This window comes from Microtus ochrogaster, linkage group LG4, assembly GCF_000317375.1.
Source record: "Microtus ochrogaster isolate Prairie Vole_2 linkage group LG4, MicOch1.0, whole genome shotgun sequence".
In the NCBI taxonomy this organism is placed as follows: Eukaryota; Metazoa; Chordata; class Mammalia; order Rodentia; family Cricetidae; genus Microtus; species Microtus ochrogaster.
Window position 1 is genome coordinate 22677150 of NC_022030.1, and position 24872 is coordinate 22702021.

The window sequence follows — 24872 nt, forward strand, 5'->3', positions numbered from 1 at the left end:
AAAAAAAAAGAATGTAGTTATGGACTGGTTGTGGTGGTTTATGCCTTTAAACCCAGCACCCAAAAGGAAAGGCAAGTAGATCTTTGTGAATTAGTGGCCAGCCTGGGCTACGCAGTAAGTTGCATGCCAGTCTGTGCTACATAGAGAGACCAGTTTTCAAATGCAACAATAAAAAATGGTTGGCCAACTAAGGCTGTGACTTGCTGATCCTTGTTACTCTAACAAAGAATACTCTAAACAAATACAATACAGCACCTTGGTATTCAATGTGAAATGCCTTTAAGGAACAACTTTGGCCTTATTTGGAAAACTTTGAGATATACTGAATGACAGAACTCACTTGAAATCTACTGAATCAGATCCTGTATTTTAGGAAGATATCCAGGTGATTCAGTGTGTTATAGCATGATAAGCACTGATTCAGTATTAAAACTACGTCTCCCTGGGCTAGTTGTAAATGTAAAAGTACATACAAAGAGCCTACAAAGCTAACTAGGATTTCAAAGAGAAGTTCTGGCTGGGCATGGTTGCTCATGCCTTTAATTCCAACATTTGGGAAGCAGAGGCAGGTGGATCTTTGTGAGTTCAAGACCAGTCTGGTCTATATATAGAGTTCCAGGCCAGCCAGAACTACATTGTGACACTCTGTTTCAAAAAAACAGTGGCTATATGTGCATTCTATCTTAACCTTTAAGAAAGAATGCTGCCTTTTGAGGCTAGCCTTGTCTACATAGCAAGTTCTGGGGCAACTAGGGCTGTGTGGTGATATCTCAAATATAATGATGATGATTGATAATTTTAAAAACAATGCACTCTTTTATTAGAAGAATGGTTAGCATATTTTTAAGTCTTGTCTCAACCACCTTTTCATTTTACTCTGAGACAGGGCTCACTGTGTGACTCTTTTTGGTTTGTAACTATATACTTCCTGATCCTAAGATTAAAGGTGTGGCAGCATGCCTAGCACTTACCTCTACATATTCAGATTTCATGAATACAAGTTTGAAGATTTAGCATACAAGTTCGAAGAAGATCTATCTGTCTGTCTGTCTGTCTGTCTGTCTACCCATCTATCTATCTGAACATTTTGCCTCCACATGCATATGTTGCCCACAAAGGCCAGCAGAGTGCATCTGCCACTGCCCTCCAGGAACTGGAGCAACTGGAAGGTTGTGAATTGCCATGTGGGTGCTAGAAACTGAACCTGGGTCCTCTGCAAGAGCAGCTACTGCTCTTAACTGCTGAGTCATTGCTCCAGCTCCTAGTTCAACTTTAATTTCAATAAAAAAAAATTTCATGATTGCTTTTGGTTTTTATTTTGTGTGTTCATTATGAAAATTTTAGCTTCAGTGAAGTATTTTATTGGAATTTCATAAGGAACTGATTCATGAAGGTCCAACATGCCACACATTTAAAAAAAAAACACCACAAAATGATTCCTAATACACTGGAAAGCCCAGTTTGATTTACTCCATTCTCTTTAGAAACTTGATAAAACACTAATAATCAATTTTTGTCTACTCCCTGTGGCTATAATGATCATTCGCCGAAGGATGAAAACTCTCATTTATGTTCTAAAATGTTGAAGTCTTTCTCAATTCTGATCGCGTGCTTCCCAAAGAGGTTCAGCGACTCTTATCTCAGCTGTGCGAAGTAAATGAATTAAAGTATGCTAACTGCATTGAACCGTGCCGGTGCCTGGCATGCACCTATTTACTGAGGCTCTGCTAGAGTTGATGTCCTATGTTAAGTGCTCTGCATGCAAATTCCTCATCTCGGTATGGATTAATTTTCAACAGATACTTTCATGTAATACATTTCACAATACAGTAGCCTTTAATATCCCTATTTTCAGATTAAAACCCATGAGGTTTAGACAAATTAAATGAGTTGTTCAAAGTCACACAGTGCCATAGTAATGGCAGAGCTACGGTTTCCCAGAACTAAACTCACAGTGTTAAGAAGAGTCTAGTGCCTAAAGCAGGCAGGGAGAAAATAAAGCTGAATGATATGTTTGGATCATACAAAAAAGAGTCTTATATACAATTTTAAGGGTGTTGATTAGTCTAAAAACAATAGCAGGAAAGGACAGTTTTAGGTGGAGATGGTGATGTGTTAATCTTTATACCTTAAAAAAATTGCTGGGTATGGTACCATATTTCTGTAATCTCGGCACTTGCACTTGAGGGGCAGAGGCAGGAAGGTAATGAACTGAGGCCAACGTTGGCTACATAATGAGTCTAAGGCCAGCTTTTTTTTTTTTAACACAAGATTCCACTTCAAAATAAAATCATTTTGGGTACATTATTGGACAATCACTTGGAGATAGTAATAATAGATACTGGAAACCCATTAGAACAATATAGCAGTGATCATCACTAAAGACAGAAAAGAACACAGATTTCGGAAATATTTAGGAGCTGGGATTTACAGGACTTGGTGATTGCCTGGATTGGGGGGTAAGAGTGACTCCCCAGTGTGAACTCTCTGGTGATGAGCAAGATGTGCGTGCTGCCTGAAGGTTTTCTTACACTCCTTACACTCATAGGGTCTCTCTCCTGTGTGGATTCTCTGATGCTGGGTAAGGGATCCACAGTAACTGAAGGCCTTCCCACAAATATTACATTCATAAGGCTTCTCTCCAGTATGCACTCTCTGGTGCTGAGTAAGAGACGAGTCATTGCAAAAAGCCTTCCCACACTTAATACATTCATAAGGTTTCTCCCCTGTGTGAACTCTTTGATGTTGAGCAAGATAGGCGATCTGGCTGAAGGCCTTCCTACATTCCTGGCATTTATAAGGTTTTTCACCTGTATGGATTCTCTGATGCTGAGCAAGGTGGGAATTTTGGCTGAAGGCTTTCCCACATTCCTTGCATTTGTAGGGTCTCTCCCCCGTGTGTATTCTCTGGTGCACAGTAAGGTATGCGCGAAGGCTGAAGGCTTTCCTACACACCCTGCACTCAAAAGGTTTCTCTCCAGTGTGAACTCTCTGGTGTTGAACAACAGATGACCTATTGCTAAAGGTTTTTCCACACTCAATACATTCATAGGGTTTCTCTCCAGTATGAACCCTCTGATGCTGAGCAAGGTAGGCAAACTGGCTGAAGGCCTTCCTGCACACCTTACACTCATACGGCTTTTCTCCAGTATGAACTCGCAGGTGTTGAACTAGATGCGCGTTCTGGCTGAACGCTTTGCGGCATTCCTTACATTCGTAGGGCTTCTCTCCGGTATGAATCCTGTGATGCTGAAGGAGGTTTGACCTCTGGCTGAAGGCTTTCCCACACTCCGTGCATGCGTAGGGCTTCTCTCCAGTGTGGGTTCTCTGATGGAGGGTGAGGGAGGAGCTCTGGCTGAAGACTTTCTCACAATCGCTGCATTTCAGAAGTTTCTTCTCTGTGTAGATGCTCTTGGGCTTGACAGTCTTCAAGCTTTTCTTGTGTGTGCCTTGTTTAAATGCACTCTTCTCTTTGGAGGTTGTCTGTCGTGTATGAAGCAATGTGTTCTGATAGAAACCTCCCCAGGATCTGTTATCAACCAGAGCTTCAAGAGCAATGGTCTCTTCCTTGAAATATGCTTTTAGATTCTCAGATTGTCTCTCAAAATGATGCCCATGGTCCCATTCTCCCATCAAACTGGGACAATCGAGGCCGATACTTCTAAGTTCCTCAATTATCTTTCTGGATGACTGTTCTTCATAAAGTTCCTGCTTTGGGATTAATCCTTCGTTCACATCCATAGACTCCCAATCTAAAAGTAATAAAAAAGTGTCTTCTTTATTATATATCAAGAAAATATGATCATGAAAGAACATTTGTAAAGCGAAGTGTGTAAACTTAGTATCAAGTAAAACCCCCAATGAACACTTATTCTCACAGTTCTGAAGTATATAACAAACTGAAAATTGGTCATAAGGATCTATGCGGAGTGGCTAGAATTTGAAAACCAGCAGCACGGCAAGCCACAGGGTGAGAAGGAACGGCTATAACCGGACTTGGCTGTAATTCTGGACACTAAAATAGTCTGCATTCCCACAATTGCTTCATCGAAGGACATTCATTGAAAATAATTATCTGATTTGAGACGCTCTTGTGAATGCTTCTGGTATCATGACCACTGCTTTCATGGATCTTATTTCCTTAGCAGAGATGAAAAGCCATCAGGGAACTTTAGTTGCATGTTAAATGTGTTGGAGGCCTCCAACATAAATGTACTAAGTGCTACAGAAAAAGGAAGGGTAGGCAGCCATGTATCTGTACAGAGTTCATCAAGGTCCTAAAATGACATTGACAATTGTCTATTTTATGTTTTACTTCATTATTACTTAAATTGTACAAAATAATCAACAGATAAAATTTTCTCTTACCTTGTTTAAAATTTTTATTACATTGTTAAACTTATTTTGCTGGGCAGTGATGGCACATGTGTTTAATTCCAGGACTCGAGGCAGAGGCAGGCAGATCTCTGAGTTCAAGGCCAGCCTGGTCTACAGAGCAAGTTATAGGACAACCAGGCCTAACACAGAGAAATCCTGTCTCAAAAAACAACAAAAAAAATTATTTTGTGTGTGTGTGTGTGTGTGTGTGTGTGTGTGCGCGCGCGCACATGCATGCCCATGCTACTCACCATGTGGATGTCAGAGGACAACTTGCTAGAGTTAGTTCTCTCTGTCCACCATTTGGGTCCTAGGGATGGAACTCAGATTGTCAGGCTTGAAAGTAAGTGTTGCTCCCCACGGAGACATCTCAGCAGCCCCAGTTATTCATTTCTTAAGCTAAGAAGTAACTAAATGGGTTTTTGTTCTATTTAAACTTCATATAGGGGATGGAGAGATGGCCCAAGTGAGTAAGAGCACTTACTGTTCTTCCAGAGGACCCAAAACTGGTTGCAAGCACCCAGGCTTACAACTGCCTGCAACTCCAGATGATCATGGTGTCTCTTCACAGCAAGAGGAAAGTAACTAAGGCACGCACGCACGTGTGCACACACACAAGCACACTTTAAAAATGAAATACTTTCTAGACTCCATATATGTGATAATGTCTCTTTATGTGAGTGATTCTTTAATAATAACACATAAAATTTAATTCTGTATCGTTTGATACTACAGTTACCCATCAAAATGTCTTCTCAGAAAACAGACTGCGGACATAAAACACTGGCTGAGGCGGTGTGGGATGTGGGGTTGAGAGAGGGATTTACGACGACAGAATACTTGTCCTTCATGTTTCCTCAGTGTTTCCTGTCTGTCTGTAAATCCTTTCCGCACCACAACCCCAAGCTCTTATTCCTTTGCTCCCCAAATATTCTCCAGCTGCTTATCTTTGGTGTTGTTAAAGACTGTCGTCTTCCCGCCACCAGAGTCCCCTCTCTCACCCTTTCCCCGGGTTTCCTTTTCGCCTGTGCATCTATAGCTCTATCACATCTTTACTGCCGCCCGGCACTTGTTATTAGTGCATCTATAGCTCTATCACTTGTTATTAGTGCATCTATAGCTCTATCACATCTTTACTGCCGCCCGGCACTTGTTATTAGTGCACACACACACGTGCAGCACTCGAGGACCCCGGGGTGGGGCGGGGAGGAGGCTGCTGCGGGTAACCGTGTCTGAAGGGCAGCTGAGCAATGTTGGTGTTGATTAGCAGAATGAGAATGCGTGAACTGATAGAGAAGATGAGGCACTTGGGGAGAGACCACTGGTCGAGGTCACACCACACAGCAGAAAAGTCCACGGTACTTCAAACGCATTGTTATAGCAGTGACAAAACAGAGAGATGAAGTGACTGTCCTAGAATTTCACCACACGTGAGAACCAGAATTTGAACCTGGTACCTCATTTACTCTCGGCATGGCATTCATCAAATCAGGAAAAGACTATTTAAATCTAGACGTGAATTATGAAATGAGAAGCAACAGAAGTCGGAAAACAGATGGAATAAGTCAGTGGAAGAAGGGGAGCACGAGGGAGGAGAGAGCAGGTTGGTCAGTGGGGAGAATGTCCGGGAAAGCCCCACGTCTCTTTTAGGCCTAAAACATTTAGGAACATGCCACAAGAAAGAACCCAGTGATGCTTTCTTGAGTCTGATTCAGCTGTCACCTTCAAAGGTCTCTGCCCTTCTAGTCCGGCCCCCACTCACCTGTGGACAAACTGTCTGTCAGTTCCGTCTTCACCGTCCACGGCTCTTTTCCTTGTTCCAACAAGAATATCACACTTGGCTTGGAAAAGCAAAGTCCTAAGCATGTGGAAAGAAATGACTTGGTTATGCCGAGAGCAGCCCATGGTGCACGTCTAGTACCGGCCACACCGCAGGGCAGGCCCCATGCCCAGGAGTACTGGCCACACCGCAGGGCAGGCCCCATGCCCAGGAGTACTGGCCACACCTTAGGGCAGGCCCCATGCCCAGGAGTTAGCAACCACAAAATGAATGCAATAGCAGTTTTCTTTCCTTTTGTTTGCTTTTGCTTTTTTTCTTATGGTATTTTGTCTGTTCATTTTGATTTTTGTTTTTGTGACTTTTTTGTTGTTGCTGTTGGTAGGTTCTTGATTTGTTTGTTTGTTTTTCTTTCTTTTTTTGAATTCTCAGCTACTTCTCCAGGACCATTTCTGCCTGTGTGCCACCATGCTTCCTGCCATGATGTCAATGGACTAAACCTCTGGAACTGTAAGCAATCACCAGTTAAATGCTTAACTTTATAATAGCTGACTTGGACAGAGTGTCTCTTCATAGCAACAGAACAGTGACTGAAACAGAGGGCTTACATTTCTACATCTTAGTCCATCACTGAAGGTAGTCAGGGCAGAGACTCAAACAGAGCAGGATCCTGGAGGCGGGAGCTGATGCAGAGGCCATGGAGGGGTGCTGCTTACTGGCTTGCTCCACATGGCTTGTTTAGCCTGCTTTCTTATAGAACCCAGGACCATCAGCCCAGGGATGGTGCCACCCACAATGGGATGCTCCTTCCCCCATCAATCACTAATTAAGAAAATGCCCTGCAGTCTGATCTTATGGAGACATCTTCTTAATTGAAGTTCCCTCCTTTCAGATAACTTTAGATTGTGTCAAGTTGACATAAAACTATTACACATACTTACCCAGAGACACCAGGATCCTGTAGTTCTCCAACATCACGTGGCTGTACAAATGCCTTTGAGAAGAATTCAGACAATCCCATTCCTCCCGGGAGAAGTCTACTGCCACGTCTCTGAAGGTCACCATCTCCTGAAGTGAAAGAAATGAAAGGAAATGACCTCCTCCCTCACCACGTTCACCTCGCTTACCCAGCACTGGGATGGTGTGCTCTCTCTGAGATGACACCCCCAAAGACATCAGCCACGTTCCCTCTTGGGGCCCCTATATTTCTCAGATCATTCCGAACAGTGCTCCAACATAGTGGGGACCTAGCAGAGTCATTGTGTCAGGGCTGAACATTAGAATGAAACCGTCCTTTCTTACTATCTAACAACATGAGGCTGTGATAGTTGGAGGTGCTTAGACCTGGGAGAAATCACAGTAGAGAACAGCGATCGCTTCCTATGATTCACAGGTTGTTTTTCTGAGGGCGTTTCCCATCTGTTGCATGACTGTGGTCACAAGACTGGCCTGGCACCCTTGGAGCACCTTGAATTACTGGGTACTGCAAACAGTGCCCAGCAAGGGCAAGCAGCACACAATAAGGGGTGTGGGGATTTTCTTCAGAGAACACACGGATCAAAGGGACGTTGGTAGGAGAAACTTGTTTGACACACACACAAGAAAATGACCTTTGTGTGGCAACCAATAATATGCTCTGAACGGCAGTTGGCGGTTCAGTCCATCAGAGGCTGGGCTTCCTTGCTGCCAGAGATCCTAGACTGTACCCTGGAGTGAGTCTCCTTTCTTGATCCCCTTGAGCAACACAGAACAACACACCCACCTCAATTCCCTACTCCTCTAGCTATGCTCACTATATTTACTTATAAGTTATGTGTGGGAGGGCTTTGCCTGCCTGTAGGTTTGCACATCACGTGAATGCAGTGTCCTCAGAGGCCACAAGAGGGTGCTGGATATCCTAGAACTAGAGTTACATATGGTTAGAGTGGCAATGTAGGTGTTGTCAGTCTCTGCAAGAGCAGCCAGTGCTCCTAACCACTGAGCCATCTCTCTAGCCCAGATCAGAGGTTCTGGGTTTGAACTCAGAGCTTTGCATGTGTGAAGCAAGGTTCTTCAGTAAGCTACACCCTCAGCTCTGTACTCTATTTAATTTTTTGTGACATAGTTTAATGTATCCCAGGCTGGTTTCAAATTCTGTGTAGCTGAAGATGACCTGGAACTCCTGATCCTTCTGCCCCAACTCTCAAGTGCTGGGATAACAAGTGTACACTATCACACCTGGTTTTTGAGATCCTGGGCTTAAGCTCAGGGATTAGTGCATGCTAGGCAGACACTGGGCTACAACTCAGCCCTCTGCTTGCTTCATTTATTTCCTGTCCCCTCCCCCGATGACTAAAATGTAAGCACCACGAGTTCAGTGTGTTTTGCTCACTGCTCCATTCCCAGTGATGGGATGTTGGGGGCTGCAGACCTCTAGCCCCTTGACTTGCTTTGCCTCCTCAGACCCTTTGCCTGCTGGAGTGAACTGAGCAAAACAACCTGTTTACCTATGCCTGCAGCTGCTCTGAGCATGAGACCCTGATGGTAGGGGAGTGGATTCTGGTGAGGCCTGCAGTTCAAAGATCCCGAGAGCTGGGGTGTGGTTATCAGTTAAGGATCCCTATATAAGCTTCCCTGGAGCACAATAAAGTTGGCATTCTTGTTTCAAGGATGACCCGTGTCCCCGTGTCTCTGTCTGTCTGTGTGTATGTGTTTTTAACTCTCTAGCCTGGTTCCCTGGTTCACATACCGTAGAGTGTAGAACAGATGCTGCGTTTTACAATGGAACAGAACTGGTACTCATGAGATATTCAAATACTCAATGGTCCAGCCAGACACATGCCTGTAATCCCAGTGCTTGAGAAGCAGAGGCAGGCGGATCTCTGTGAGTTCGAGGCCAGCCTGGTCTACAGAGTGAGTTCCAGGACAGACACCAAAGCTACACAGAGAAACCTCAAAGAACAAAACAACAAAAAACTAAACTAAACCGAATAATACTCCCTGGACCACTTGAATGAAGAAGGAAGGGTTGAACATTTCAAGAAGGCGATAAAAGATGGCCCACAGTTACGTGCTACAACTCGGAGAATTGTGCTAGACTGGGCAGAGTAAATAGTTTTTGTGTAGAGAAATAGAAGTTTCATTCATAATTTTGCTTGTCTCCGGAGCAGGGCAAAGTTCTTAAAACTCTGGAGCTAAGCTGTGATTCATTTGCACTCCAGTTTTCTTTATGTGACCGCTGCTGATGAACCGAATAAACGTTCCATGTATGTGTTCTCAAACAAAAGTTAATAGCTCACCAAAACAAAAGCTGTGTGACCTGTTGTCAAAGCAATAGACAAGGATGTGACTTGTTTCACATTTTGTATGGGGTGTGTGTGTGTGTGTGTGTGTGTAACATAGAATCAAACTAAGGGCTTTGTGAATTCTAAGCAGTATTCTACCACCACCTTCTTCATATTTGATTCAATTTTGTCCCCATAAAAACAAAATAAATTGGGTATGGTGGCGCATACTTTTAATCCCAGCACTCGGGTGGTAGAAGTACTATGATTTTGAGGCCAGTTTAGTCTACATATCCAGTTTCAAGACAGCAAGGACAACAATAAAGACCTTGTCTCAAAAAACAAAACAAAACAGTAAAACCCAAGAAAACAACAACAACAACAACAGCAGCAGCAGCAGCAACAACAGACCTGTCTCAAACCAGGCAGAGCAGCACAGGCCTGAAATCCTAACACCCCAGGGGCAGAAACAAGACAGAAAGTTTATGGTCAGCCTGGGTACACAGAAAGACCTTATGTCAACACACCAAGGACTAGACATGCAGCTCAAGGGGTACAGGACCCGCCCAGCACAGGAAAGGCACTGGCTGTGATGCTCAGCATAGGAAAGGCACTGGCTAAAACGCTCAGCATTTAGGAGGCTGACACAGGAAAACTCCAAGTTCTAGGCTAGCCTGGGGCACATAAAAAGCCCATGTTTTTGTAGTTTAGGAAGAGAGGAAAAGAAATGGTCTCAGGAAGGAAAGGATTCTAGAGGCCCCAACATGCAGTAACAGTCCTTCTCTTATTGAAATACACGAGGTTATAAGGGAACTGCTCCCGTTCTGCTTCTGCCAACAGTTGGGGTGGTGAGGTACATGTGCTCCCCAAGAAGTTTCCCTTAGTCTATATAAAACCATATAATAAGAAAGAAAGGGAAGCAGGGGTGGCTCAGCAGTGAGGAGCCCTTGTTGCTCTTGCAGAGGACCCAGGTCTGGTTCCCTGCACCTCCATGGAGCTCAGAGCTGTGAGTAAGTCCTGTTCTAGGGGACCCAACACCTTCTTCCAACACCTGGAGAAACCACATGCACACGGCACACATACATACATGCAGACAAAACACGTATGTGTGTAAAATAAATTCATATCTAATAATGCACATATGACATCCATAGTTCTTCAAATCTTTTTAAGGATTTAATTGTGTGTCTATGTCTGTGTGTGTATACGAGTGCAGGTGCCTATGGAGGCCAGGAGAAGCTGTCACAAGCCTCTTAGAGCCGGAGTACTGGCAGTTGTGAGCTGCCTGACATGGATACTGGAGACCAGATTTTGGTCCTGAGCAAGAGCAGTATATGCTCTTAACTGCCGAGCCATCCTCCAGCCCTCACCCTCTTTTTCCCAGGTTGTTCATCTATATAATCAACAAAAGTTATCGCAAGGTCAACTGCAGGCATAGCTCAGTGGTAAGAGTGCTTGCCTCCCTGTGCAAGGGCCTGGGTTTGAGCGACGGTATTGCAGTTTCAAAGAGGGCTTAAATCCCAAATTGGAAATTAATTTGACCCCTGACAAATGATGACAGTGTACTTGGCCTCTGTGTTTCCATGGTCTACACATGTAGAGTCAACCAACCATGATCAAAATATCAGGAGAAAGGCTCGAAAGCCACAGAGAAACCCTGTCTCAAAAAACCAAAAAAAAAAATAAAAAAAATCAAAATATCAGGAAAAGCTGGGCACGGCGTGTAACATCTGCAATCACTGCACTTGGGAGGCTGAGGCAGGAGAATTTCAAGTTTAAGGAGTCAATCACACTCAGAGAGAGGGGGTGAAACACAAAAGGAGCAGGGAGAACGGAAGTAGAGAGCCAAGCCAGGAGAATATAGCAGCTATCCACGTGAGAGATGTCAGTTCAGAACAGAACAGAAGTAGTGGTGGCCGCGGAAAGCTGGCTGATTCTAGCTATGCTTCAAAGGCTGAACAAACCGCTCCGCGATGGAAGAGCAAGAGCTCCTGAGTTCATGTCCCCATTTTATCTGCAACCCATTCTGTTTATCATCAACAGCGGGAGAGTGGTCCTACTAAACCGAGAATCAGACCGTGACACTCTCCCACTCGTGGATTTTACTCAGTTTGAAAGATGCTTGCATTTGAGGTGGTGATTATGCAACCTCGTGAACTCGTTCCGTAGGCAGTCAGAGATGACAGTTGGGTTCAGGGATGCGATCTACTCAGGTGTGGTGGCGCACACCTTCAGTCACGGTCCTCAGAAGGCAGAGGCCGGTGGACCTCTGCGAATTCAAAGCCTGCCTGGTCTATGCAGAGCAACCCCTTATGAAAATAAAAAGGTTTAGACGTACAGTCTGGCAGCTGTGGGCATACACATACTCATATACAAGCCACGAGACAAGATGACATTACCAAATCAGTGAGTGTGGATGAAGGAGGAAGAGGCCCGAGACTACATCCTGCGGTACCCAATGTCAACAGGAACTTAAAATTTGTTGATCCGTGAATGCTTGGAAGTAAATAGAATTAATCTGGCCTTTATCTTGTATGTGGGGGAATGGCATGCTAGGAGGAGGGAACCTATGTGTAGGAGCACACATTAAAAACGTATATAGCGCTACACACCTTTGATCCCAGCACTTGGGAGGCAGAGGCACACGGATCTCTAATCGTGATTTCTTTTTTTTTTTAAATATTTATTTATTTATTTATTATGTATACAATGTTCTGTTTGTGTGTATCCCTGCAGGCCAGAAGACGGCACCAGACCTCATTACAGATGGTTGTGAGCCACCATGTGGTTGCTGGGAATTGAACTCAGGACCTTTGGAAGAGCAGGCAATGCTCTTAACCGCTGAGCCATCTCTCCAGCCCTCATGATTTCTTTTGCTGTTTACTATATAATAAAACTCCAGGACAAATATAAGAATAACCTTGAGACAAACACGACAACTGCAACACACACCGTCACTGTCCTCCCCACCCCCAGGCCAAAAAAGGCCCACTTTACTGGAGGCCTTTCTCCCCACTGGGGGACTCTCTGTGAACCCTGCCTCTTGAATCAATGTCTGACTTCACTGAACATCAGACCACAACATTGACAAAATTACCACAACAGATCTCCATGAGTTCGAGGCCAGCCTGGTCTACAGAGTGCATTCCAGGACAGCTAAGGCTACAGAGAGAAACCTGTCTCAACCCCTCCCCACAGTGTATATAGGGGTGGGGAGGTGGGCCATAGTTAACAACATTGGTAAGCTCTTTCAGAGGATCCAAATTCAGTTTCCAGCATCCAGGTCAGCGCCTCCCAGTGCCTGTACCGCCAGCACCAGAGGATTAGACTCCCTCTTCTGGGCTCTGCGGGCAGTGCCACACACCTGGCACACACTCATGGATAAACACACATACACTTTAAAAAAAAAAAAACTATTGAAAAGGTCAAAAAATTTAACTTAAAAATTTTAAGGATGCGTGAGCTGACTGAAAGAATTTCCCACAGAGTGAATTAGATGCGGTCAAACGAGCTAGCCAGGGATCAGAGTATTGGGAATCCCACCCAAGGGCTGTGGATGCCACCTGCTGGCTCCCGAAATGGGTTCAGGAAGAAAAGTTGATGCCTGTTCATTCTGAAAGCAGGAAGGCAATGAAAGGGAGAACACACCACCTCACCTAACACACGATCTTGAGAAGCCAAGAGCCATTCTTTTTCCTCTCGACTCTTCTCTTAAGAACTGGCAAGCCCCGATAACTGAGATAGGGAAAGAACGTGAATAATCAGGTGTTCCTCTCAGCATCCTGAATTACCTACCATTTTAGGAGTTTGTTCCCTCCTGTTGCAACCTTCCCTCCAATAACAGCATTGGTGGAGACCTAGCAATTTATTTGCATCCAATATAATTCATGCCTAAGTCGTTTCCAATTTGTTACTTGGGCAGCAAATACGAAGAGATTACAAACAGAGAGAAATACGATTGATTAAAGATACAGCTCGAATAAATAAGCCATTAAGATTAAATGAAGTTGCTGAACTTGACCATTCTTCCGCACAATAGGAGAGTGATTCAGAAACTTGGTAGCATGCTGTCACCACTTGACTAGCTTGACAAAAGACACTGGCTGACAGTCTCAAGACCCTCACATACCCAAAGTCTCAAAGACGACATTGCCAGCCACTGCCACACACATGCCACGGTTAAAGGCCCTGTGTGTAAACAGTATCAAATGTTCACCCTCTCCTACACTCCCAATTCTCAAACATTAGGGTACCACAGGCTGGCATCACGAACAAGGTCTCATGCTCTAGTCACAAAGAAGCTGCACGTCCGTGCACAAGGGGATAAAGAGAAAAGTACCAGATGTGGATTCACTCGCACCCCGTCACAGAGTGGACTTGCACATCAGGTGACAGTGTCGCCGTACCATAGCCAAAACTGTCTTGTTCCGAGGGCCACCTAGAGTGCCTGATGACCGGTGTCCGAGAGACGCGCGCGGGCCACTCCCCGGCCCACTCCACTCCGGCAGAACCAGCTGCGGGAAGATTCCCTCCCGTTTCTTCCTGGAAGACTCTGGAATCTCCTCCAAACCCTCTGACCTTAGCTTGAGGGAATCTAGCCTCAGGGGGAAAAGGGACGGGAAAGAAGAACCTCTGTTGCCTGGGATCCTGGAGGACACAAAGGGGCGACGGCCCACTACCGCTGGGGCCATTGGGAAATGTAGTTCGGACCGAAAGCGCAGCAGCACCAAGGTGTTTCACTGCACAGACAGGTTCAGTCCCAAAGTCTCTCTCTGTCACTGGCTTTCTGCGGCCAAACCACATGCAGACATCCATGCAAGCAGAGCACCCATGCACATAAAATAAATTAAAGTATGTATTTATTTATTTTTACTTTGCATGCGTTTTTGCCTACATTTATGAATGTTCGCCAGGAGCATGCCTGGTGCCAGGAGAGGCCAAAAGAGGGCATCGGTCCCCAGAGTGCTCTTAATTCCTGAGCCATAGATCTTTTTTTGGGGATGGAGCCCAGATCCTCAAGCACGCCAGGCAAGCACTTTGCCACTCAGCCATGCCCTCAGTATCTTTTTGATCTGACTCTACACTTCATTTGAACACATAGCATTTTTCTTCAGGAAAAAAATTCTTTCACAACTCACAACTGAGATTTTGAGAATAAATAGCAGACCTTCTGTATCTTTGTGTGTTCCTCCGAGTGTAACTGGAAAACATGATGTGCTAGGTTAGGCATACATTTCTGTGATCACTGTGTGACCGTGTTCTCAGTATAATATTCGTGATGTTTAGATGTGCTGTGATGAGAACAGGACGAGTGTGGCAGATGTTGAAGGTTTAAAACGATGGATATATTTTTGTGTATAGGATTCTCCTCTGTAGTGTCTGGTTAGAAGCCAGAAAACAGAAGTTAAAAAAAAAAATAATAAGGAGTAGGGCTGGGCATTGTGGTATACACCTTTAATATCAGTACCTAGAAGCAGAAGCAGGCTGATTTCTGTGAGCTTGAAGCCAGTCTGGTCCACAAAGCAAGCAACGGCAAATTCAAGAAGCTTCTATTAGGCAAGGAAAAAAGAAGTAAACTATTGCTTAGAGTTCTACACTCTATGTGAAGTAAAATAATGTCGCTTAAATACGAAGATAAAGGAAATATGTACACTGTAATACCTGAAGCAAGGCCTGGAAAGATGACTTTGTAGTTAAGAGTACTTGCTGCTCTTGAAGAGGACCTGTCTTCAATTCCCAGCAATCACATGGAGTGACTTACAACAACCACTTGTCACTCCAGTGCCAGGGAATCCCATGCCCTCTTCTGGTCTTTTCATGAACTGCATGCACCTGATGTAGAGGTACCTGGAGGCAAAATGCACAGAAAATAGAAATAAATAAACCTGGCCTGACAGTGGTGGCACAGGCCTTTAATCCCTGCACTCAGGAAGTGGAGGCAGGAGGATCTCTGTGAGTTTGAGGCTGTCCTGGTCAGCGAATTCCAGGAGAGCTAGGGTTACAAAGGGAGACCCTGTCTCAAAAACCCAGAGGGGGTTAGGGTTTAAAAAAAAAAACACCTTGTGCATCAAAGGGTATTATCAATAAATGAAATATGGTGGAATATTATTTTAACTGGGCCGAGATGTGTTACATTTGTTTCTGCTTTGGAATATTATGTAAACTATGTGAAGGTGTTTTACTTTTATTTCTGCTGCATTTAACAATGTAAGGTTGTGTTACATTTGTTTATACTTCATTTGTTAAATTATGAAAACATGTGTTGCTGTTTCTACCTTGCTTTCCTAAGGCACTTGATTATTGGTCTAATAAGAAGCTTAATGGCCGAGCCAGGTGGGGCTGGTGGGCAGAAGGAATACGTAGGAGGAGAAATGTAGGCTTGAGAAGAGAGGACAGAATGAGGGAGAAAGAGAGGGACTGGCCCGGGGCAGAAGTCAGGCAGCCATCAGCCAGACCTGGAGACAGTAGGAAAGTAAGCTATACGGAAAGAAGAAAAGGTAAAAAGCCACGAGGCAAAAGGTAGACAAAGAGCCGGGCGATGGTGGCACACGCCTTTAATCCCAGCACTCGGGAGGCAGAGGCAGGCGGATCTCTGTGAGTTCGAGACCAGCCTGGTCTACAGAGCTAGTTCCAGGACAGGCTCCAAAGCCACAGAGAAACCCTGTCTCGAAAAACAAAAAAAAACAAAAAACAAAAAAACAAAAACAGACAAACAAAAAAAGGTAGACAAAGAGAAACTAGTCAAGTTAAAAGAGCTAGCCAGAAACGAGCCTAAGATAGGCCATGCATTTATAATGAATAATAAGTCTCCGTGTCATGATTGGGAGCAGGTTGGTGGCCTAAAGGTAAAAGCCTGCTACAATGAAAAGACAACTTGCTCCTACAGCATGGGTGAGTGTATAAGGGTTTTTTTTTCAAGGTGCTTGTTTTGTGGTACTGGAGATTGATCCCGGGGTCTTCTGTATACAAGGGAAAGTACCACCCGAACGACACCCCCCCAACTCCTGTTAAGGGTTTAAATAAATATATAAAATAATATGAAAAACTCCAGCCAAAAAGACAATTACAACCAACTTAAAGAGAGCTGTGAATTTGAATAGACGTTTCTCCAAAGAAGATGTGCACTGCCCAGCAAGCAGCTGGAAAGTTGCCTGAAGGTGTGGACAGCAAGGGGAAAGATGGGGAGAGGAGGGTCAAGTTGCGACTGCAGTCTTGAAAGGCACGGAACCTCAGGCCCTGCTCACAAGCCCCACCCCAGCTCACAAGTCTCCTTTCTCCCCTTCCCAGTTAACTCTGAAAATCTTGCCCGCGACGCTTCTTCCCAAGGGGTCCGCTTCTTTCTTGCTCCGCAGGGAGCCCAGCATTGACCTTGGCAAGTCAAAAGGCCCAGTAGTGAAGTGATAAAATGAAAGAGCCACAAGTTTCTCTTGCTAGAGATAAGGAAAATGACTCCCTTTCTAGCAAGCAAGAACTTTCTTCAAACCTCTAAGGGAATGGGGGCTTTTGTCTAAATGCCAGACCTTGAGAGAAAGGCTTTCTTGGACGACCAGACACGTAGAAACTAAATAAACTCAACCGTGCTTCCTGCTTAGACCAGACTTCTTAACCCTGAGATTCTCAGCAGGAGCAGGGACTGCTTTTCAGTTGGGTGAGCGACAAATCTCGGGCCGCGAAGGCCTCTGGGAAATGTAGTGCGGAGCAAGAAAGCGGCGGACCCGTTCTGATTCTTCTCAGTTGCAAGCTGCAGACCCGGGCTGTTAAAACCAGGCCGGAGGGAAGCCGCTGCCCCAAAGACGCTGGGCCGTCAGGGCCGGTGCAGGCCTAAGCCGATCCCCTTGCTGGGCGCCCTCACCTGGGCACTCTCCCGGTTCGCTCACCGGAGGCCAGACCCGCCCGGCGAGCCGCAGGGCCCTCTGGGAAGTGCTACCCAGCTTCTAACGGACCCAGGTTTGTGGCGCTTCTCCCCCGCCAGCCTTCGCCGCTCCGGCTCGTAGTCCCCCCGGGCTGTGAGCATTGGGCGGCGGTGGGATGTGGGATCGCAGCCGGTGACCGGGCTCGGCGGTGATTCCCGGGAAGCCGCGAGCCCGGAGGCCGGCAGTCTTTGTGCTGGGTGGGAGTGGGGCCCTTTGGAGCCGGGTGAGGATGGAGGTGGCGATGCCGGCCGTTTGCAGCGGCCATGGCCTGGGCGTGATGTGGCTGCAATTTGCTCGTTATCCTTTATGTGCCTTTACGAACATGGGTGCACATGTGCATGACTGAGGTAACGAATGAAAGAGAAACTCTGTGGGTGGAAGTTAGGTAGGTAGGATTGTGTGTGTAGATGTGTGGAGACCATGTTTGCTCCATTTAGTCGTTTATAGCAATGGAAAATGCGTTTCTGTACGAAATATTAGTAGTCCCAACGCCTGAGTATTTGACGATTTATTTTCATGTATTGACAAGCTTTTTGTGTTATTCGCCTTGCTGCCCCCATTCCATTCCCCAAATATCAAGATACAGAAAAGCCCTTCCGCAAATATCAAGATGCAGAAAAGCCCAAAGAGCAAAAAATTATTCAGTTCTACTAGGCACATAGGTCCTGTTAAATTTAGGTTTTTACACTCCGTGAATATAAACACTTGCATTATGTGCTCATATAACAAGGATGGTGGCTTAAAAGAGCAAGCACATATATACAGTTCGGTAGCCCACGTTTCATTTAATAATATGTTGTTAACCTAGCGACATCAACAATTTCAAATGGCTACTGTTTCCATTTTCCTTGGTATACATATATACAGCTGTCTCCCGAATAATTTGTGTCTTCTCAACCTCTTGAAGTTATAAACCAAGTTCATGAAGAACTGTTTGGCAATGTTCCAATGTATCTTCTTCCTCCCTCCCATGCTCGGGTAGGCTTTTCGAAGTAGAATTGGTACGGTAATAATCCTCATTAAAGTCTCCCTCAATCTAAACTTTTCTTCCCAATGCAAGGTTCTAACATCCTACAATATTACTAAAATAATAGATTCATCCCTATCATTTCAGTAATATTGGAATAGAGATACACTCCAGATAGCAATACATGCTATAAGTGATGGTAATCTTTATTAACTTTGTAGTTATAAAATACAATTTTAATCCCAGCACTCAGGACGCAGAGGCAGGCTCTGTGAGTTTGAGGCCAGCCTGGTCTACAGAGCTAGTTTCCAGGACAGTCACCAAAGCTACAGAGAAACCCTGTCTCGGAAAACAAACAAAAACTTAAATTGAGTTTGCAGTACTTGTTACCAAAATCAAGCATTTTGTGATTTGTTTTTCTAAAGTAATGCTTTATTTTCTGCTTTTGTTTCCAGAGTTCTTCCTCTGCTGAAAATCCTTTTAGAAACTGAAAATTGATTGAATGTTGGACACCTATCAGTCACAGTTTTTGGTGCTTGGGATAGAGCAGTGAAGAGAAGAACCAGCCCCTCAGCTACCATGATATTCACATCACTGTGGACCAGATAATAAACAAAGTAAGTGAACCAAAATATCAGATGCTGAAAAACACCAAGAAAAGAGTCAAAATAAGCCGGGCGGTGGTGGCGCATGCCTTTAATCCCAGCACTCGGGAGGCAAAGGCAGGCGGATCTCTATGAGTTCGAGACCAACCTGGTCTACAGAGCTAGTTCCAGGACAGGCTCCAAAAGCACAGAGAAACCCTGTCTCGAAAAACCAAAAAAAAAAAAAAAGAGTCAAAATAGGAGGATCTTTAGAATCAGATATTTAGTTTTAGATGGTGAGGCCGGGGAGGGGATGTTGAAAGGAATGATGAGGAGATGATGGAGGAAAGGAGATGGGGACCCGTACAGCTGAGGAAGGATCTCTGCATACAGGAGATGATGGAGGAAAGCAGGTGGGGACCTGCACAGCCGAGGAAGGATCTCTGCATACATGGCAATTGCAGCTTAAAAGTTTCGAGGTTTTCATGCCTTCTTGGATAAAATGCAGGTGCTGGCTAAAACAACAAATAAGGAGGAAGTCTAGTTCCAGATGTGAGAAGAAAGCTTGGTGGAGGGAGGCGCGCAGAGGAAATTGGGTTTTGCAGTCCATCGTAATGATTTTGGCTTTTACACTGAGTATTTTGGGAATAAATTTATCTGCTTAGTGGCAGCTTTGGCTGCCCTGGAGGCTGAACAGCCGGAAAAGGAATGCAGAAAGGGCGGGGACAGGGAGAGGGAAGGAACAGAGAGACCAGTTAGGAAACCTAAAATGGTCCGAGTGAGAATGAGTGTTGCCTTTCACGAGTGTTGCCTTTCACTCCGGTGCTCAAGCAGAACTGATGCAGAATGTAAATGTAACAAGGTAGTTCAGTGTTGATTAGGTTAAGAATTTGATTTTTTAAGACTAGGCTGGCCTTGAACTCATAAAGACCCACTTGTCTTTGACTCCCAAGCACTGTGATTAAAGGTGTATATCACTATACCAAACAAGCGTGTATCCCATTTTAACCTCACTTTTGCAAAACTTTTTCAGAGTCACAACAGCCATTTTATATTTGGCAAAGACTTTCTCAAACAATAAATATATATTTAAAGTGAAAAGAAAAGAATTTGATTTTGTTCTTGTTGTTGTTGTTTTGGTTTTTGGAGACAAGGTTTCTCTGTGTAGCCTTAACTGTCCTGGAGCTCAGTCTTTAGGCCAGCTGGCCTCCAACTCAGAGATCCACCTGCCTCTGAGTGCTGGGGTTAAAGGTGTGCGCTACCACTGCCTGGCTAAGAATCAGTTCTTGAGAATGGAGGCGAGTCTTTCTCAAGGCGCTAATGAGATTCTAGTTTGGGATAGTGTGTGTAAAGTGTGATGTCACTTTGGCAGCTGCATATACAAGTGTGACGCTCAAGAGACCTAGAATGGGGAATTATCAGCATATACATAATTCTGAAAATCCGAAGGATAAATGAGATCACTTAGAGTGGATGGAAAAAGACAGAGGTGAAGAACTGATTTGGGCATTACTCTAATGATTGACATTTGAGGGATAGTGGAGAATTAGCAACAATATCTGACAGAGACCAGCTAGAAAAGTCAGAGGAAATGAGGCGGATGTGTTAGAAACGAGTCTATCTTAATGAAAACTGTCAAGCACTACAGATAGGGTACTGAAGATAAAGAGTCATTGAATTTAGCAACATAAAATTCATTGGTGGCTCTGAAAAAAATTCAGTGGATTATAAAGCCAAGGAGAACTAGAGAAGAAAAACTGGAGAAATCAAATCCAGATAGTTCTTAAGAAATCTACCTCCCCACACCCCCAAAATCAAAATATGCAGGATGAAAGAACTATAAAAAAAAAAAACGAGGGAGGAATGTGTATGTGCTTAACAAGACAGAGCCGATAGGATCAGATGGCAGAGTACGCCTTGGCGTGGAGCATGCTCACACTAGTAGGAAGAGAGAAGGAAGAAGCAACTGGACAAGAGACAGGCCAGCAAGCGGGTGGTTGATGAGATCCTGCAAGCTTTTTCTCCACACTCCTTCAACTTTATAGTCAGCTGAAGAAGACCCAGCCTGACCCAGCTGAGAGACTGGAAAGAGGTGTTAGGGGTTGGAAGAGAAAGCAAAGCAAAGCAAACACAAACCCAGATCCGTACTTGAAGCCAGCAGGAGTGATGTGAGAGAGAACCGGGAGGCCTTGCGTTAAAATGAGTTATTATATTTTCTGAGTGTGGACTTTTAAAAAAGCTTTATTTTTATTTTATGTGTGTGGGTGTTTTATCTGCATGTATGCCTGTGCATCATGTGTGTGCAGTGTCCTTGGGTCCTCTGGACATTGAGAGCTGTGTTTGTGCTAGGAATCCAACCTGCAAGAGCAAGTGCCCTGCCGCTGGGCCATGACACACACACCCCACCCCCGCAGCCCCAACTGACAGTTCTGAACTGAGCAGATGAAAAGGCGGAACTAGGAAGGTACTGAAAGACAGTGAGAGATCGGTGGAGCCACGGAGGGGACAATGAGAGATTGGTGGAGCCACGGAGGGGCTGAGATGGGCAACAAGAAGGAGGTTTTTCAGTTTTGGTTTTCAGACATCTGGTAAACAGAACAGAAAGAGCTGGACATGGTGGAGGCAGGGAGATGACCCGTTTTAGGTTAACCTGGGCTACATGGCAAGACTCAACAAAAAAAGGAATGATTGGACTGTCATTGTCACTATTATTTCTTCTGCCTTTACAAACTGAAATATTTTCCTAAAGAAAGAAAAATCCCTCATCAATTATTTAGAGACAGTTTGTATAAGAGAAAGGGAATAAATGGACTTTTTTTCCCCCATTATAGGATTTAGGGACATTGAATTGTTTCTAAAATGTGTCTGTCTGTCTGTTTTTCTCTCTCTCTTTCAGGACAGGGTTTTACTGTGTAACAGGTTTCCCTGGAACTTGCTCTGTAGACTAGGCTGGCCTGGAACTCACAGAGATTTATTTATGGTTGCCTACTTGCCTTCGTGCACACAAGTGTATGCAGTGCCTTCAGGGGCCATAGTCCAATCCCTTGGAACTAGGTATTTACAGGTGCTTGTAGCCATCTAGTGTGGGTGCTGGGAACTGAACCTGGGCCCTTAGCAAGGGCAGCCTGTGCTCTTAATCACTGAGCCATTTTCCAGCTAGCCTCTGGCATCTCTTCCTAAGCTTTTGTTTGTATTACTATTATATATTCATTGATTTCAACATACTAGTGTTTCAAGCTTTTGCAATTACTTTCTATCTTAAGTTCAAACTTCTTATTTTCAATAACCCTTCAAGGTGGCTTCTGAGTCCCCAGTAGATTTTTATAATTTCCTCTATTTGTGTTATCACCCAGCTATTTATGTTGAACATTTCCTGCTCTAGGCATGAAGTCAGTATTTTATGCATGGTGTCCCAATTTCTCTTAATGAGAAATAGCATTTAAGACCGTAATTAGGGCTGGAAAGATGGCTCAGGGAGAAATAGCATTTAGAACCATAATTAGGGCTGGAGAGATGACTCAGCGGTTCAGAGCACATGCTGTTCTTGCAGAGGACCTGAATTTGATTCCCAGCACCCACCTCAGGCAGCTCACCACTGCTGTAGCTGTAGCCACAGGAATCTGACACTCTCTAACCTCCAGTGTGCATGCACAGCCTAAGTAATAATTAAAAAGAAAATAACTTTTAATCATGTTTTTAAAAGATCTTTGTTGTTATGGTTTAGACAAAACACTGCGGTTTCCCGAGGGGTGCAGTAGCAGAAATGCTGCAGGTCCCCGAGTGGCAGCAGTGGGCAGCAGGCCATGAAGGCAGCTGGTCCCAGGCAGGGAGCTGCATGGCGGGTGAGAGACAGAGACCTATTTGGCGTGCCATGCAGAGAAAGTGGCTATTTACTTAGTGGGTTCTGGGGAGAAGGGAAAAGAGCAGAGAGAGAGAGAGAGAGAGAGAGAGAGAGAGAGAGAGAGAGAAGGTGGGGAAGGGAGAGAGGTTGGTGGGGGGGAGGGAGTGGGCACTGCTTGTCTCTAAAAGGGACAGGACAGACCATTACATTTATTATAATGCTTATTACTATTGGTATGGTCGTTGTTTCTAAGTGTGTGTGTACAAAACTGGATTTTAAAAAACAGTTTAGGATATCTATATGTATATTTACCCACTTACCACCTAAAGTATATAATTTATTTTTAAAATACAAGCCAGGTGTGGTATTGCACTCCTTTGATTCCAGAAGGCAGAAGCAGGTGTATTTTTGTGAGTTCCAGTCTAGCCAGGTCTACATAGTAAGTTTCAGACCATGTCTTTTGAGGTAGGGTTTCCCTGTGGATTTCTCTGGCCGACCTGAAACTCACTATGTAGTACAGGCTGGCCTAGAACTCAGAGATTCTCCTCCCTCTGCCTCCTGGGTGCTGGGATTAAAGGCATATGCCACCACTGCCCAGCCTAATTTTTTTTTAATAAAATATATACAAACGTTGTGTTTCACAATAATACAATTTTAAGCCATTTTTGTTCCTGCTAGAAGAAACATACATGCCATGTGCAAGTGTTATAGCTCTGGAGGGAAAGACACCCTGACTGTCAGATGTCAGGCAGCACCTCCAGCTGTGAAGGGAAGGGATCCTGGTTACCTGCAGCTGTGAGGAGGAAGGCTGACTTCCTGACAAGCTGTGTTCTGGAGGGGGATGGTCTCTCTGCACATCTCTGTGGCAATCCCTCTACTCTCGAAAGAGTCTGGAGCGGTTGAGCTCTGCTCCACTCTCCTAAGGGAGTTTCCCAGCAGAGGTGTCCATTGCTTCTCTGCTCCACTCTACAAAGTTTCCTAGCAGAGATTCTGCTTTACCCAAAACTTTCAAGAGATTTATTTGGGATGAAGGAATCCAGGAGAGCTGCTGACTGCCAGGGTGGAGAAGGGCAGCTGCCAACTGAACAGGCACAGAGTTTATATAGGGCTTCTTAGGAGTGGAGATTTTTTTCCAAGGAGAAGATTTTCAGGGTGGGAATTGGTCAAATTTTAATCTCCTGGATCTTGGACAAGCTCAGGTGGGCTAGATTTTGTGTTCAGGGATTGGTTGGTTTTATCCTCAGTTGGTCAGGGCAAACTTGGCTCTGGTTATAGCAACAAAGTATTTTTTTTTCCGGTTCTGGTTCCAGGGCCAAAGTGTGTTTCTTTGACTCTGGTTTCAGGATTGAGTGGTTTCTTTGGTTCTGGTTTCAGGGTTAGGGTGTGTTTCTTTCATTGGCTCTGGTTTCATGTTGTGGTCCCGGACACAACTCACATGATTTTATCAGGAGGGAGTTTTCAGGGATCCCTCATGGAATCCTGAGTTTACATCCAGAAAATTCACCCACGTTTATTCTCCAAACAGCTTTTATACCAAAACATGAACTGAGGGGGAAGTTCATTAGCACTCTGTTTCCTAGGTAACCAGGAGAATGACTGTGGTCACATCCACACCTTTCTATGCCCATTTTGTCATCTTCCTACCTATGCCTGCTCTGTCATGTAGACTGAATTAACACCTCTTTCCCAGGTGACCTCTCAAATTACAAAGAAGGAGCAGAGTGACATTAGCGTATCCTGTCCCTTTGTTTAGGATGGTGTCAGTTTATCCCAAAAGGCTAGGTGACCACCTCCTGTGTGGCCAGGTGTGAACTGTGGCCTGAAATTCTGGCCGCCATACAAAGTAGATATATGGGCCTGTATAATGTGGCCCTACAATTCACTCCCTCTTATTAATTTTAATAAAACCTGTGCTTCTGTAACAGAACAGATGATCAAGTCTGCATTAGGCAAAGACTCCTTCATTTACCCAAATTTGCCTGTCCTTGGAACAAGCATTTCAATCATGTGAGCTCCTGTCTTAGGCATCTGGGGAGAAGAAGCTTTAAGCCCATCTCTGACTGCCGACCTCTGTGAACAAAAAATATTAAGGGAGAGAGATACCTTTGGGCTCTGTGTCTTGGAGCCATACTTTCTAGACAGGAGAAATC

The 24872-nt window shown here is 44.7% G+C and overlaps 2 protein-coding genes across 4 annotated transcripts in view; one reads left to right on the forward strand and one right to left on the reverse strand.

Moving 5' to 3' along the window:
• Positions 1 to 1305: 1305 nt before the first annotated feature.
• On the reverse strand, positions 1306 to 14010 carry LOC106144175 (zinc finger protein 570-like). Of its 3 annotated transcripts, XM_013351560.2 has the most exons (5): positions 13757 to 14005; positions 7096 to 7222; positions 6140 to 6235; positions 4629 to 4687; positions 1306 to 3752 (listed from the first exon to the last, which is right to left on the reverse strand). In XM_013351560.2, exon 5 carries the CDS (start codon positions 3739 to 3741, stop codon positions 2428 to 2430), a length of 1314 nt encoding a protein of 437 aa, XP_013207014.1. In that variant the 5' UTR covers positions 3742 to 3752; positions 4629 to 4687; positions 6140 to 6235; positions 7096 to 7222; positions 13757 to 14005; the 3' UTR covers positions 1306 to 2427. The 3 variants fall into 3 exon arrangements, with proteins under 3 accessions (XP_013207014.1, XP_013207013.1, XP_026642087.1); XM_013351559.2 differs by lacking the exon at positions 4629 to 4687 and having other exon boundaries at positions 13824 to 14010; XM_026786286.1 differs by lacking the exon at positions 4629 to 4687 and having other exon boundaries at positions 13757 to 13834.
• Positions 14011 to 17126: 3116 nt separating this feature from the next.
• Positions 17127 to 24872, forward strand: part of LOC101988459 (zinc finger protein 569) — a 31087-nt gene continuing 23341 nt past the window's right edge. Inside the window, exons 1-2 of the mRNA XM_005361274.3 lie at positions 17127 to 17364; positions 18753 to 18914. The gene's annotated coding sequence lies outside the window, so the exon portion shown is untranslated. The remainder of the gene's footprint in view (positions 17365 to 18752; positions 18915 to 24872) is intronic.

Excerpts from the sequence above, each read along its gene's own strand:
- LOC106144175 (XM_013351559.2), bottom strand. Across the intron at positions 6,236-7,095 it reads CAGGATCCTGGTGTCTCTGG|GACTTTGCTTTTCCAAGCCA; the intron begins GTAAGTATGTGT and ends CCACATGCTTAG. Across the intron at positions 3,753-6,139 it reads GACAGACAGTTTGTCCACAG|ATTGGGAGTCTATGGATGTG; the intron begins GTGAGTGGGGGC and ends TATTACTTTTAG.